A 14104-nucleotide genomic window follows, 5' to 3' on the forward strand; every position below is an offset into this window, starting at 1 on the left:
TTTATTATGGACATCCTAGTCGGTGTGAAGCGGTATCTCATTCCGGTTTTGATTTGCATTGCCCTAATAGCTAGTGATCTTTAGCATCTTCTCACGTGCTTGTTAGTCATTTGTATATCTTCTTTGGAGAAATATCTATTCAAGTCCTTTGCGTTTTTTTTTTTTTTTTTAATTGTTGAGTTGTAAAATACTTGGACCTTCAGCTTGGAAGAGTTTCACCAGTGAAACCACCTGGTCCTGGGCTTTTCGTCCTGGGAAGTTTTTTGAGTGCTAATTTAATCTGTTTACTTGTTATGGGTTTTCTTTTTCTTCTTCAGCCAGTGTTTGTTGTTTATGTCTTTTTAAGAGTTTGTCCATTTTATCTAGCTTATCTAATTTGTTGGCATGTAATTGTTCATAGCAGCCTTTACAGTCCTTTTTCTTTCTGTAAGGTTTATAGTAACGCTCCCCCTTTCATTACTGAATTTAGTAGTTTGAGTCGTCTCTCTCTTTTTCTTTCCCACTCTGGCTAAATGTGTGTTAACTTTGTTGATTTTTTTCAAAGAACCAGTTTTGATTTAATTGATTCTCTATTGTTTTTTTCGATTCTCTGATAATGTATTTCAACTCTATTATTTTTCCTTCGGTTTGCTTTGAGTTTAGTTTGCTGGATTGGTATTTTGGGTATTACATTGTTGATTGAGAAAATTTGCTGGTTTTGTCTGCTTGGATGTCATAATAATATTAAATTGCTGGAAAGGCTTCTGAACACACATTCCCTATTTCTCTGCTTCTTTCATCAGGACCAGTGGTCCGCAGACCGCGCTTTGAGTATCGCTGCTTTATAGAACTGCACACAGAGCAGTGAGAGCACAGACCGGTGCCTGCACCTGGCCAGAGAGCGGCAAGGCCAGCCTGTTACTGTGCTGAGTCATAGAGGATGGCTAGGAGTTAACCAGGAAAGAGGGAGGAGGACTTCCAGACGCAGAGGACAGCATGAGCAAAGACAGAGGGGTTTTCAAAGTCAGGGTGTGCGCAGGGAACAAGAATGAAGCAGCTTGGCAGCGTGAAGCACATAAGACTGAAGAGATGGCTGGAGCGGGTCACAGAGAGCCTTGCATTCAGCACTAGGTGTCATGCAGAGTGCTAGTTAAGAAGAAGGTAGACATGGTCCCTGCTCTCAGGAGGCTTATGGTCTCATGGGAGGGACAGGTAATATACAAGTAAACATGAAATTACAGGTTGTGGTAGGTGCTGTGAAGAAGTGAACGGGCGCAGTGGAAGAGGGAATCCAGAGAGATGTGTGGCCCCGCTCGTAGCAAACAGGATCCTCAGGAAGGAAGACCGCTCCAAGGGTGTGACATTCAGCTGAGGCCTGAAGGGCAGGTAGGAGACAGCCAGGCAGAGCCAGAGTAAGTTTTCTGGAAGTGAAGGTCCAAGTAAAGACTCGAGGCAGGAAGATCTCTGTGTCTGAGGACGTGAAGGGGGTCGTCTTGGCTGGATGGTGCTGAGAGACGGGGCAGGACGAGGGGCGATGGGACAAGCGGGCTGAGGCCAGGTCACGCAGGGCCTTGTAGGTCTGGGTGAAGTTTTAAGTTTTGTAAATCTGTGGGAAGCGCTTACAGGGTTTTCAGCAGAAGAATGGCGTGATTTAATTTACATTTTTAAAAGATCACTCTGGCTGCTGAGTGGAGAGTGGATCGAGGGGCCACAAGAGTGGCGGCGGGAACGTCAGGTGTTGTCGCTTTCTGGGTGAGAGGGCAGTGGCAGTGATGATGGACAGAAGCAGATGACGGACATACATCTGTGGCAGGTTGGGTGTGGGGAGGGGAGGAAGGGCAGCAACTCAGGTGACGGCCAGGTTTCTGGCTTGAGTAACTGCTAGACAGAGGTATCATTTATTGAGAAGAGAAAGGCTTAAGGGTATGTGGGGAGAGGGGGCATTTAGAGGGAAAGAAGACAGTGAGGAACCAGCTGTACAGTTGAGATACCAGTGAGACAACCAATGGCGATGCGGAATTGGCATTGGATTTGCAGGCCTGGAGCCCAGTGGGGGCCTGGGCTGGGGAGTCATCTGCACATAGGGCATCTTTCAAGCCATAAGAATAGCTGTGATCGGGCTTCCCTGGTGGCGCAGTGGTTGAGAGTCCGCCTGCCGATGCAGGGGACACGGGTTCGTGCCCCGGTCCGGGAGGATCCCACATGCCGCGGAGCAGCTGGACTCGTGAGCCATGGCCGCTGAGCCTGCGCGTCCGGAGCCTGTGCTCCGCAACGGGAGAGGCCACGGCGGTGAGAGGCCCGCGTACCGCAAAAAAAAAAAAAAAAAAAGAATAGCTGTGATCTCCTGGGGAGAGAATGAGAAAAGACAGGCCCCAGGCCTGAGTCCTGAATGACTGATTTGGGAGCGGGGTTGATGAGGAAGGCAGCCAGGAAGGAAGGGGAAATGGTGATCTGAGTGTGCGTTAAGGAGCCTGGACTACATCGTGTAAGCCGAGCTTCCCAGGCTTGCACAGTCAGTCATATTTATCATTTAGGGGACCTCCTGAAATTCGCGTTGCCTGGCTCCATGCCAGACCCACAGCTTCAGAAGCACTAGGGAGGGGCCTGGGAATCTGTATTTTAGCAAGTCCTTTCGGTGACCCTTAGGATCGAGTGCATTAGGGAATCACTGCATGATGGAGAGCCATTGAGGAGCATCAAGTCGGGGAGGATGGAACGGTCAGGTGTCTGTCTGTTTGCTTAGTGTGCCAATATGTGGAAGATGTTTGATTAGATGTAGGTGTTTAATAGAGAGCAGTGCTGATAAGATGGCATCCGGTTTCTAGCCAAGATGATGGTGAATGGTTAGCTGCTCCCTGAGACAGAAGACACGCTGATATTGAGGGGAAAGGTGACAGGTTCAGTTTTGACAGTTGGGTTCATGTGCCCAAGGGGTTGGCCTGGGCTGGGGTTGGGAGTCCTCCCAATTTAGGTCTCAGTGGAGACCACGCCTGTGGCTGGCGTCAATTAGGGATAGCGGGTACGACGAGAAGAGCAGAGGGCCAAGGTCATGTTCCCTGGGGAATATCAACATTTAAGAGAAAGTCAGGGGGTTGGGAACCCACAGGGGAGACAGAGACGGAATGGGCTATGTGGGAAGAGGGCCTAAGATGAGAGCAGGGACACGACCTTGGGGATGGCAGCTAGACAGCAGCTGGTGGTTGCAGGGAGAACCCTTCCCATGCAGCGGGGGTGGTGCCCTGCGGTGCGGTGGATTCATGAGTGACCGGGGTGAGCAGCTAGAGACCCTGAACGTGGTGGGTGTGGGCTCATCTGTAGAGAAGGTTTTGGCTGAGTAGGGGATGAAGAAAGTTTGGGTATCGTTAAGAGAATTTTGTTGTTTTTTGTTTGCTTGTTTTGCTTTTTAAAGTAAAGGAGAAGAAGCCTTGAGTGTGTTTAAGGGCCAAGAAAGAGAGAAAGGACAGGCTCTCTGCTTAAGCAGTTCACGCAACAGTGGGCAGCCGGTGAGGGCTGGGGAGCTGCGGGCTTGGGGGTCAGCGCCCACCTGCTTGGGGCTGCTGTGTATACGTTGTGTAGTGATAAATGCCAGTGGTCTTGTTTTTCTCCCTCTGAAGATTTTATAGGAATATCGTGGCGATGTGTAAACACATATAACGAGAAGCCACGAGTGCAAGCCTCAAATGCCTTCTCCAGTGGTGGTAGTGGTCATGCATTTATTTCTCTAGGGACCATTCTTGTGGCTCGTGGTTCAAGGGTACTCTCTGCAGTTATAGGATGGCATATAAAAACACTTATAGCTCCTCAGTGGAAAGGAGCAATGTAAATTCAATTTATTATTAGTTAGTATTAATCTATTGATTTCCCCCAAGTAGAAATTAGTATGTATAAAATGCTAATACATTTTTGTACTTTGTAAAAAACCAAGATGGAGGACAAGGAATCAGTATTCCTTTGTGGGTTTTTTTTTTTTTTTCTTCCTGACCAATCAGCAATTCATAATGTCCATGTTATCGAGACCCTTAAGGACTTATCAATTTAGCGCTGATCAATAGAATTTTTAATTAGTGCTTTTTCTTTAGAGTTTTATCTTCTCAGTTTTATGCTGAGGCTCATTTTCTCATTAAGAAATATGTACTTTTAACTTTTTCCTAGTTATAAAGTATTACATAGTCTATATAAATTTTGGAAGATACAGAAGTATTAAAAAAAAACCACCCACAGTGTCTAAATTTCCTTTTTAGTGTGTGTTTATATATTAAGTATACGTAATTTTCCTCTTCTATTGCCTCAGATACCCAATGCCTTATTTTCATTAGTGCTGAGAATTCTGTTAGTAATGGGTCTTTGTAGTTTTACTTTGTATGTGTCATCTTGAGGAAATTCTAGTGAAGCCAAGAGAGCAAAATTAACAAGATGCCTCCTTTGCAATTCGAGGGAGAGGAAATACAGGGCACTCATTTGTAGAGGAAGAATTGGACAAAAATGCTGTGCTGGTCAGCAGCACTTTCTTTACTTGTCTGGTTCCAAAAGAAATGGTAACTGGAGGACAGGACCAAGAAGCAATTCCCTATTGTTCTTACGTAGCTAATCTTGAGTCCTAAGGCTGGTGGTGGCCATTTTTGGATTTTACTTCCTTTTGAAAGTTAAGGTCCTGTTGTTTTTAAAACCATAACTGTTTTCTTATTGCATGTGTTTACTTTTAGGAATTTCACGTTTCTGAAGATTTTAATAAAATGAACTTTATCAAGACCTACCCAGGTAATTATAATACACACACACACAACTAGAATACCATGTCTTATGATCAAAATTAGGTTTTCACATTAACTCTTTAAAAGTGTTGTTACCCCAGTTATGTGGGAGGCTATTAGCTCTTCAGAATTATTTACCGTCCTTTTCCTGCTCATTAACATTTAAAATTTTGTATAGTATTCCATTGGGTGCAGATTTAATTTAACCATGCCTCTGTTTTTGAAAATGTATACTGCTTCCATTTTTTGATAACACATACTAACATATATGATGGTGTGTATATATGTGTATACATATCTGTGAGTGTGTCTATTTCATATATATGTATATACACGTGTGTGTGTGTGTGTGTGTGTGTCCTTGATGGTTACTCTTACTCTAATTCTGTAACTCATTACTTCTATTTAAGACAGATTACTAAAAGTAGAATAACTGGGTCAAACTTTAAAACCTTTTTTAATACTCCGGATTTATTTTGCAAAACTCTTTCCAGCAATAGTGTAAATTTTTAATGAGTGGTGATTGAGAGTACCTGTTCATTAAGTCTATATTGATCTTTATAAATGTTTATTGCCAGTTTGATAGTCAAAAGTTGTTCTCAGTTTTAAAATTATTTAGGCTTTATTTAATGTTGGCCATTTGTCATGTTTTATGAATATCTGTTCATGATTTTGCCCATATTTCCTGGGAGTTGTAGTATTTTCTGATTTTTCTGATTAATTTATGAGAACCCCTCCGTTTTTCTGAAGCAGCGTACACAGCTGAGAGCAAGGTCAGAAGTGTCTCTGTCTAGCCTCTGACTTCATTCATCAAACTGGGCATTTATTAAACACCAGCTGCATGCAAGATCCTGTTCCAGATAAAGTAGACAGGTCACTGCCCTGGTGTGGCTTGCAATTGACCTGGAAATACAAATATTCTAGAAGTTAGATAATAGAACACCTTCCTCATTCTCAGCTATTGCTTTGGGATGCAGAACTTTACAAATGCTTCATCTTAAAAATAATAAAAAGTTAATTTCAGAAAATCTCAGTTGCCCTTTTTTACAATGCCAGTGTTTTCTAAAGAGTCAAAACACTAAAGGTATAGACAATAAAAAACAAACAAACCTAGTCTGTGGAGATAAGACTGCTGTTTTCCATATGGAATTCATTGAGAGTTGTATGTGTGTTTTTTAATCAGTTCTCTAATGTATTATTTGAATCCCTCTTGAGCCTTACTCTGTAATGATTGGTAGCTTTTGATGGTCTTCCCCGTAGGGAGGCAGAGGGCAGGGCCACGGAGAGCCTGCGATAGATCTTGGGTTGGGGCGGGCAGATGCTCCGCAGCCTGTTTGGAGTGCGGGCATCTCCGGGATAGGACTGCTGAGCCTGTGAGTCTGCAGGCCGACCAAGTGGAGAAGGGGAGCCTCAGTTCACACCCACGGAGACTGGACTCCAAAGGTCACGTTTCTTCCTGAAGGGCGCAGACTTTCCCGTTCTGTCCCCACAGCCCATCAGAACCGGGTGACCGCGATTATCTTCAGCCTGGCCACAGAGTGGGTGATCAGCACGGGCCACGACAAGTGTGTCAGCTGGATGTGCACCCGCAGCGGGAACATGCTCGGGAGGCACTTCTCCACCTCCTGGACTTCGTGTCTGCAGTATCCTTCCCTGCCCAGCGCCTCCCGGTCTCAGCAGCTAGTTCTGAATCTGCTTGGAAATTGCTGCTTGAGATCCAAAGACTGAACGATTCCTACATATTTCACATAAAATCTAAGAATTTCTATCTCTGCTTTTTTGCTATAAAGTCGGTTTATTAAAGATAATAGCTAAATGAATTGCTCTTCTCTGCTGGGATGTGCTCTAGGTGTTTTAATACAAAATCTCGGAAAACCTAAACCTCATTAGCGCAGACCCCTCCCTTCACTCCTTTGCTTTTCAAAGTGAAAGAAAAGACTTTCTGTTGTAGAAAGAAAGAAAGAAAGGAATGACTCTTCTGGTGATGGTTTCTTTGCAGACCCCACAGGAGAACATAAGAAGGGTCTGTGACCCTGGAGTTCATAAATGGGCTACGGTGTGTTTGGAGAGGGTTCATAATCCTTATAACACTCGCAAAGTTGCCTCAGGATGCCCCAAATGTTACAGAATTGCCGCTCTCAAATTTTTCTACTGCTCTATGGGATTTGTTTCACGTAGCGCTCCCTCTTGCCTAAGGCTGCCTGTGGTAGCTGTGTATCTTAGTGATGGCAAGGTCAAGGCTGTCAGCAACAGACAAATGCCCCGCAGTAGTTTCTCTTTGAGAGTTGGACGTCTGGTGTAGTAAAACTCTTTTCTTCCATTGAAAGCCTTTATAAAAAAATGTGTGCTACAAATGAATGCACAGCATGAGATATTTAAAATAGTACCACATGCTTTAGAATCAAGCAAGGGAAGACTACTCAGGTGTATCGAGTGCTAAATAAGTTTTTCTGTTATGTGTTTGGCTTTCGTTTGGATTGATAGAAAATGGCACCGAATCACATAATCATGGCCCAGCCTGTGGTCCTCCTTTTGATCTATGTTTTGGAATTAAAATAGTAGTTATCTTATTGTGGGTAAACTACTGATTTGCCACAAATGTCTATGGCCATAAAGCGACCAAGAAAGTAATGAGTTGTTGCCAATAGTTAATATATGTTTAAATTTAAAGTTTACTACTACCCCAAATGACTGCCGTTTGGATGATTAAAATTAAAACTTCACAGCAATTTAAACCATCCTCTTCACTTAACGCTAAATCATCTAGGCCCCCCAAAAGGATGGGTTCATGTCCATATTTGCTGTCAGTTTTACACCATTTCCAGAGATATTTCATGAAAAGCAGTTTTCTTCCAGTTCTTTTTGGCTGTTTTCATTATTGAGCATTTTACTTTTTAACACTTAGTTATACTTTGCTTATAGTCACTTGTTTTTATGTCTGTCTTCTCCATCAGCTCTTAACTTTTTTGTTGCCAATTCCCAGGATACTGGTTGGAATAGTAACAGCTACTCAGTGAATTCTTGTTGAATGAATGAATATTAATTTTCCTGATAATTCTAGCTTAAAACGTTCTCTTTCTTCAATATTTACACGTTGTGTGATTTTCAGCTGGGTACTTCTTTTTTTTCTCGTAATTTTAGGTGTGTCGCGTATTCTCTTTAGAATGCACGTTTTCTTCTTTATAACTTTGAGGTGGATTGTGTCATACGTCCTTGACTGCGTCTCCACAGATACGACTTTGATACTCAGTATGCTTTTGTCGGCGACTGTTCTGGACAGATCAGCCTGCTGAAGCTTGAACAGAGCTCCTGTTCAGTTATTACCACCCTTAAAGGACATGAAGGTAGGCTGTATAATCACCGCCGTTTTTCACCTAATTCGGGCATCCAGATTTAGTTCTCAGCTCTGTGGTTTCACGAATGATCACCTCCTTATGATCTGTCAGATTTCAATCCGATCGGCCAGATAGGGGGATTAAATCTCAAAAGGTCTCAAAGAGTGAAAACTAAGTGAAGGCAGGGTGTTGGGGAGAGTTTCGTGTTGTCCAAATCCCTTCTAGATTCCTTGTGTGGATAATACTTTCTATTTTGTTTACCTTTGAAATTAAATTATTTTTGAAGACCTTTTCAAATGTCTTATAAATGGTGAGACCTTTGGAAGAATGTTGTTATTACTGTTTTAAATTTGTCACTTTCTAGGACACCAAGCAAGATGTAGTAGGTGAGTACAATTAGAAGAAATGTATGAGCTGGTTCTGTCTCTACTTGGGAAACATCCCCGGGGGAGGGACGGCGGGAAAAGAATGACTGGGTGGAATTTTATTATTTCTGTAGGGTGGTGAGTTGGCCGGGCTTTGTGGAAAGGCTTTAAAACTCAATCGGCTATATTGAGTCACAAATTAGAAGCTCCGAGGCCATCTGGTTCACATCGAAGAATTGGGGGTTTGTTGAAGGAATTAATGATGGACTTATTTATGAAAATAGTGTTTTTAAGTGTAACAAGTTAAATGTCCTCCATAGCTAATCTATTTATGGAAAACCGAGTCTATCAGATCAGGGACCTTGAAGGGGAAAAGGGAGAGAGAAGGACAGTAAGTTTGAATAGATTTAGGCAGGAAAGCACAGGCAGAAACCACTTTCTGTTTATGACTAATGGTCTCATGATCCCCATGCTGTTAAGTATTCTCTGGGTTGCTAAGGGCAGAGCGTGTTCTGATAACTACTTAGCAGTGTTCATGTAGAAGGACCTTGCTTGTCTGCTATTAGGCCTCTAGCTGAAGTGCATGGGGCATAGGATCAAACAGGGTCAGGGTTTCTGCAAAGTTGATCCCTGAAGCCAGTTTTGCACAGTACTTCTTTTTTCACTTTCGTTAAGCTTCTGTGAGAAACTAGTCTCTGTTGGTTGGTTTTGAATGTGGCTTTATCAGTTTTCTGTATAGCCACCAAAAATATTATTAGCTTGTGTGACTGGTTCAATTTTATTAAGTTTATTAATAGTTTTTTTCTAGGCAAGCAGCAGTCAATGGAACAATGAAGAGATCTGTTGAAAGAGAAATCTGTAGAAAGAAAGATTTTCCCAAGGATATCAAATTTAATAAGTTTAGCCAATATAGAGTGTGAAATGTAGGGTTTGGATTTTTTTACCTAAGTTCTCTGGCATAATTGTATGGTACACATGCATCTCTTTTTTTTTTCTCTGAGATACTTAATTCAGTTTTCTTAAACATAGGCATCCTGTGATAAGACACCTGCAAGGTCCCAGAGCCCTAGAATAATCTAGATTTTAATCTTATATATGGTAACCACAGAAAACTTCACTGCCTTTTCTCATTAGATATTGGTAGCTATTTTTTTTTCTTCAAAAGCTTTTTCTGAACTAACCCTCATATACAGCTATTTTATAATTTTTTGGTATAGACGGGGAAAATCTTCTTTAAACACATTTGTGTTCAAAGCAGTTTGATATACAACTGAAAATCCTAATCTTGTAGCTTGGGACAGCGGATGTGCTGTGCCTTCTCTGTGACTCGTGATAAAGTGTTGAACGCCCTTTTGTGCAATGAAAATACATTTTTACTTAAAGATTCAGCTGGTCCTCGTTCGGTCTTCTGCCTCAGATGTGTATGTCCTGATGTAGAATTACATTTAGCCTCCCTCTCTCACGCCTAGGTAGTGTCGCCTGCCTCTGGTGGGACCCTATTCAACGGTTACTCTTCTCAGGAGCCTCTGACAACAGCATCATCATGTGGGACATCGGAGGAAGGAAAGGCCGCACACTCTTGCTCCAGGGCCACCAGTGCGTGACTGTTTGTGCGGGTGGGGAAAGAATCTGAGCTGGGGCAGGTCGGGGGAGGCGTTCGTATTCTGAGACTACTTTGTCCAAACCCCGCCTTTTAGCAGACAGTGAGCCCTGTTTGATAGGGCTCTCTCAGTCTGCTTCTAACTGCTTTTCCGTGAGGCCTGAGTGTCTGGTGTTCTGTAGCAAAAATAGAGGCCAGGGTTTTCTTCTTCCTTAGTCCATTGGTAGTAACTACCGTGCCATTGGTAGTTTGATAGGGAATTGCATTGAATCTGTAGATTGCTTTGGGTAGTATAGTCATTTTCACAATGTTGATTCTTCCAATCCAAGGACATGGTATATTTCTCCATCTGTTTATGTCATCTTTGATTTCTTTCCTCAGTGTTTTATAGTTTTCTGAGTACAAGTCTTTCGCCTCCTTAGGCAGGTTTATTCCTGGGTATTTTGTTTTGTTGCAATGGTAAATCGGAATGTTTCCTTAATTTCTCTTTCTGATTTTTCCTTGTTGGTGTATAGGAATGCAAGAGATTTCTGTGCATTCATTTTGTATCCTGCAACCTTACCAAATTCACTGATTAGTTCTAGTAGTTTTCTGGTGGCATCTTTAGGGTTTTCTATGTATAGTATCATGTCATCTGCAAGCAGTGACAGTTTTACTTCTTCTTTTCCAATTTGTATTTCTTTTATGTCTTTTTCTTCTCTGATTGCTGTGGCTAGGACTTCCAAAACTATGTTGAGTAAGAGTGGTGGGAGTGGGCAACCTTGTCTTGTTCCTGATCTTAGTGGAAATGCTTTCAGTTTTTCACCATTGAGAATGATGCTTGCTGTGGGTTTATCATATATGGCCTTTATTATGTTGAGGTAGGTTCCCTCTCTGCCCATTTTCTGGAGAGTTTTTATCATAAATGGGTGTTGAATTTTGTCAGAAGCTTTTTCTGCATCTATTGAGATGATCATACGGTTTTTCTTCTTCAATTTGTTCATATGGTGTATCATATTGATTGATTTCTGTATATTGAAGAATCCTTGCATCCCTGGGATAAATCCCACTTGATCATGGCGTATGATCCTTTTAATGTGCTGTTGGATTCTGTTTGCTAGTATTTTGTTGAGGATTTTTGCATCTGTGTTCATCAGTGATATTGGTCTATAATTTTTGTGTGTGTGATATCTTTTTCTGGTTTTGGTATCAGGGTGATGGTGGCTTCGTAGAATGAATTTGGGAGTGTTTCTCCCTCTGCAATTTTTTGGAAGAGTTTGAGAAGGATCGGTATTAGCTCTTCTCTAAATGTTTGATAGAATTCACCTGTGAAGCTATCTGGTCCTGGACTTCTGTTTGTTGGAAGATTTTTAATTACAGTTTCAATTTCATTACTTGTGATGGGTCTGTTTAAATTTCCTAATTCTTCCTGGTTCAGTCTTGGAAAATTGTACCTTTCCAAGAATTTGTCCATTTCTTCATGGTTGTCATTTTATAGGCATATAGTTGTTTATAGTAGTCTCTTATTATCCTTTTGCATTTCTGCAGTGTCAGTTGTGATTTCTCCTTTTTCATTTCTAATTTTATTGCTTTCGTCCTCTCCCTTTTTTTCTTGATGAGTCTGGCTAAGGGTTTATCAGTTTTGCTTATCTTCTCAAAGAACCAGCTTTTAGTTTTATTGATCTTTGCTATTGCTTTCTTCCTTTCTATTTCATTTATTTCTGCTCTGATCTTTATGATTTCTTTCCTTCTACTGACTTCGAGTTTTCTTTGTTCTTCTTTGTCTAGTTGTTTTAAGTGTAGGGTTAGATTGTTTATTTGAGATTTTTCTTGTTTCTTGAGGTGAGATTGTATTGCTATAAACAAGATGGCAGTGTGGGAAAACGTGGAGTTAGCATCTCCCCACAAATAGGGCGCCTGCCGGCAGCTGGTGGGAGACTCTGACCTGCAGTTCTTAATGACTGATTAGTAGTGTTTATTTCATAGAAACTATTATTCTGTATAATAAGTTATAGAATGCCAATTAAAGTTTATACTGGGATCCAGATCATCAATGATAAAATGTCAGTGGCTGATTCCAACGAGGGGAGAGATTTGAGCCTGCATGAAGATGATGTCTGTGTTTTCCACATTGAGACACGTAACTGTTGTGTGTGCTGTTTGCAGTGACAGGGTGCAGTCGCTGTGTTACCTTCAGCTCACGAGGCAGCTGGTCTCCTGTTCCTCAGACGGCGGAATTGCAGTGTGGAACATGGATGTTAGCAGAGAGGAGGTAAGAGAGGGCAAGGCAGGGCTGACCAGGAGAGCTCCCACAGCCTGCCTCTTGGTTTTCTACCCAGTGACCGGAGATGCCAGCCAAGGTGCAGGCAGTCCCAGCTCTTACTGGTTATCAGCTGACAGGGTCCTGCATGTCACTTTGCACTGCATTCACTACTCATTGGAGAGTTTCCACAGGGACAAGCGATATACGCAGCCAGGGCATTTAGGCTGATTTTCACAGAGAAGGGCAAGGAGAGGACCCGGGAGACGGTCTGGCATGCGCAGGGGAGTGACTGTGGGGAAGCGCTCCGAGGTTGCACACCTGCCCTGGGGTCCCCGAGACGCGCGCCAGGGGCATAGCTCCTCTGGGAAAATATATCTCTGTTCTCTGCTTTTATTTTCCACTGACTTCTGTTCCACTGAGTCCATGTCAACAGCGTTCTTTTCAGGAGACCTGAGTTCTAAGTGCCTTAATTTCCCTGAGTCTCCATTCCTTCTTCCATAAAGTGAAATAGTTGAATGAGATGACTTCTAAGGTCTCTTCCAATTCTTTAGACAGACACTCTAAGCAATCTCTCTGTCTTTTTTTCTATTTTAAAGAATGCTGCAGTGAACATTTTTCACCTTGTCATTGTGTGATTGTTCAATTATTTATTTCAGACAAATTTCTGAAAATAGACCCTTTGGGTCAAGGATATGTGCATTCTGAATGCTTTTTATAGATGTCAGATGATTTCCAGGCAGGATTTCCATTCTCATCTCTGCCAGCACAGGTATTTATCTGTCTTTTCCAAGTGGCGTTTAAAACCTGTGACGTAGATAGTGGAGTTGGATTCCAGAGAAGATTTTAGTGTGAGGGGTGTTAAAGACTTACGGTTTAACTTCAGAAACATTTATTGAGCATCTAAAGGGTGGTCCTAAAGTCTGGAAACTTAGGTGCATATGCATCATAAATGATACTGCATTGCAGTACATACTGTATTGCATGATGTCACATGATGTGTTCCAGGTGCCGTCCTTTACGCAGCGTGTAGGTCAGTATGCTGCACACCTCTGTGGTGGACGCCAGGCATGAATGCAGCATTCCCACCCACCCCTGCATGCATCTGCTTTGTGTTGCCTCTAATTACTTGTGAGTCTGATTCTCACTGAATAAACTCGCATCTTTAGTATACCCTAGGGACGTAATCAAAGGGGTTCAGTCTATTTAAAAGAAATAGCGGGCTTCCCTGGTGGCACAGTGGTTAAGAATCTGCCTGCCAATGCAGGGGACACGGGTTTGAGCCCTGCTCTGGGAAGATCCCACATGCTGTGGAGCAACTAAGCCCATGTGCCAGAACTACTGAGCCCACGCGCCGCATTTACTGAAGCCCGTGTGCTCTAGAACCCGTGCTCCACAACAAGAGAAGCCACCGCAATGAGAAACCCGCGCACCACAACGAAGAGTAGACCCCACTCGCCGCAACTAGAGAAAGCCTGCACATAGCAATGAAGACCCAACACAGCCAAAAATAATAAATAAATAAAAACAAATTTATAAAAAAAAAAAGAAATAGCAGTATTACTCACTTCCAGACTTTATGATTACCATGCTTTATACACATAGATCCATACCTGCAAGAAGCTTGTAATCTAGTGAAGGAAACAGACTACCGTATAAATGATAAAGTGCGGTCCGTCATCTGGAGAAGTACCGATTGCTACTTTTTTAGTGACCTTGTAAGACAAGTCATAGAGGAAGTCTTGATTGTATGTCTGCTGGTTAATTTCCCTTTTAGAATTTTCTAAAGATCTTTTGGTAAGGCTTAGAGTAACTTGTTATTAAACATATGAACA

At 42.3% G+C, this 14104-nt stretch overlaps 1 protein-coding gene across 2 annotated transcripts in view; it reads left to right on the plus strand.

The window, feature by feature from the left end:
- The window catches only part of WDFY1 (WD repeat and FYVE domain containing 1), a 47263-nt gene that overhangs the window by 23694 nt on the left and 9465 nt on the right, over positions 1-14104 (plus strand). For both annotated transcript variants that reach the window (XR_014296994.1, XM_082658446.1), the window contains exons 4-8: positions 4683-4737; positions 6223-6373; positions 7962-8074; positions 9900-10026; positions 12176-12281. Coding sequence is in view for 1 of the 2 variants with exons in the window: in XM_082658446.1 (XP_082514572.1) it covers positions 4683-4737; positions 6223-6373; positions 7962-8074; positions 9900-10026; positions 12176-12281 (552 nt within the window). In the remaining variant the exon portion in view is untranslated. The remainder of the gene's footprint in view (positions 1-4682; positions 4738-6222; positions 6374-7961; positions 8075-9899; positions 10027-12175; positions 12282-14104) is intronic.

The sequence above is a fragment of the Grampus griseus genome, assembly GCF_964374135.1.
Source record: "Grampus griseus genome assembly, chromosome: 7".
Lineage (NCBI taxonomy): Eukaryota > Metazoa > Chordata > Mammalia > Artiodactyla > Delphinidae > Grampus > Grampus griseus.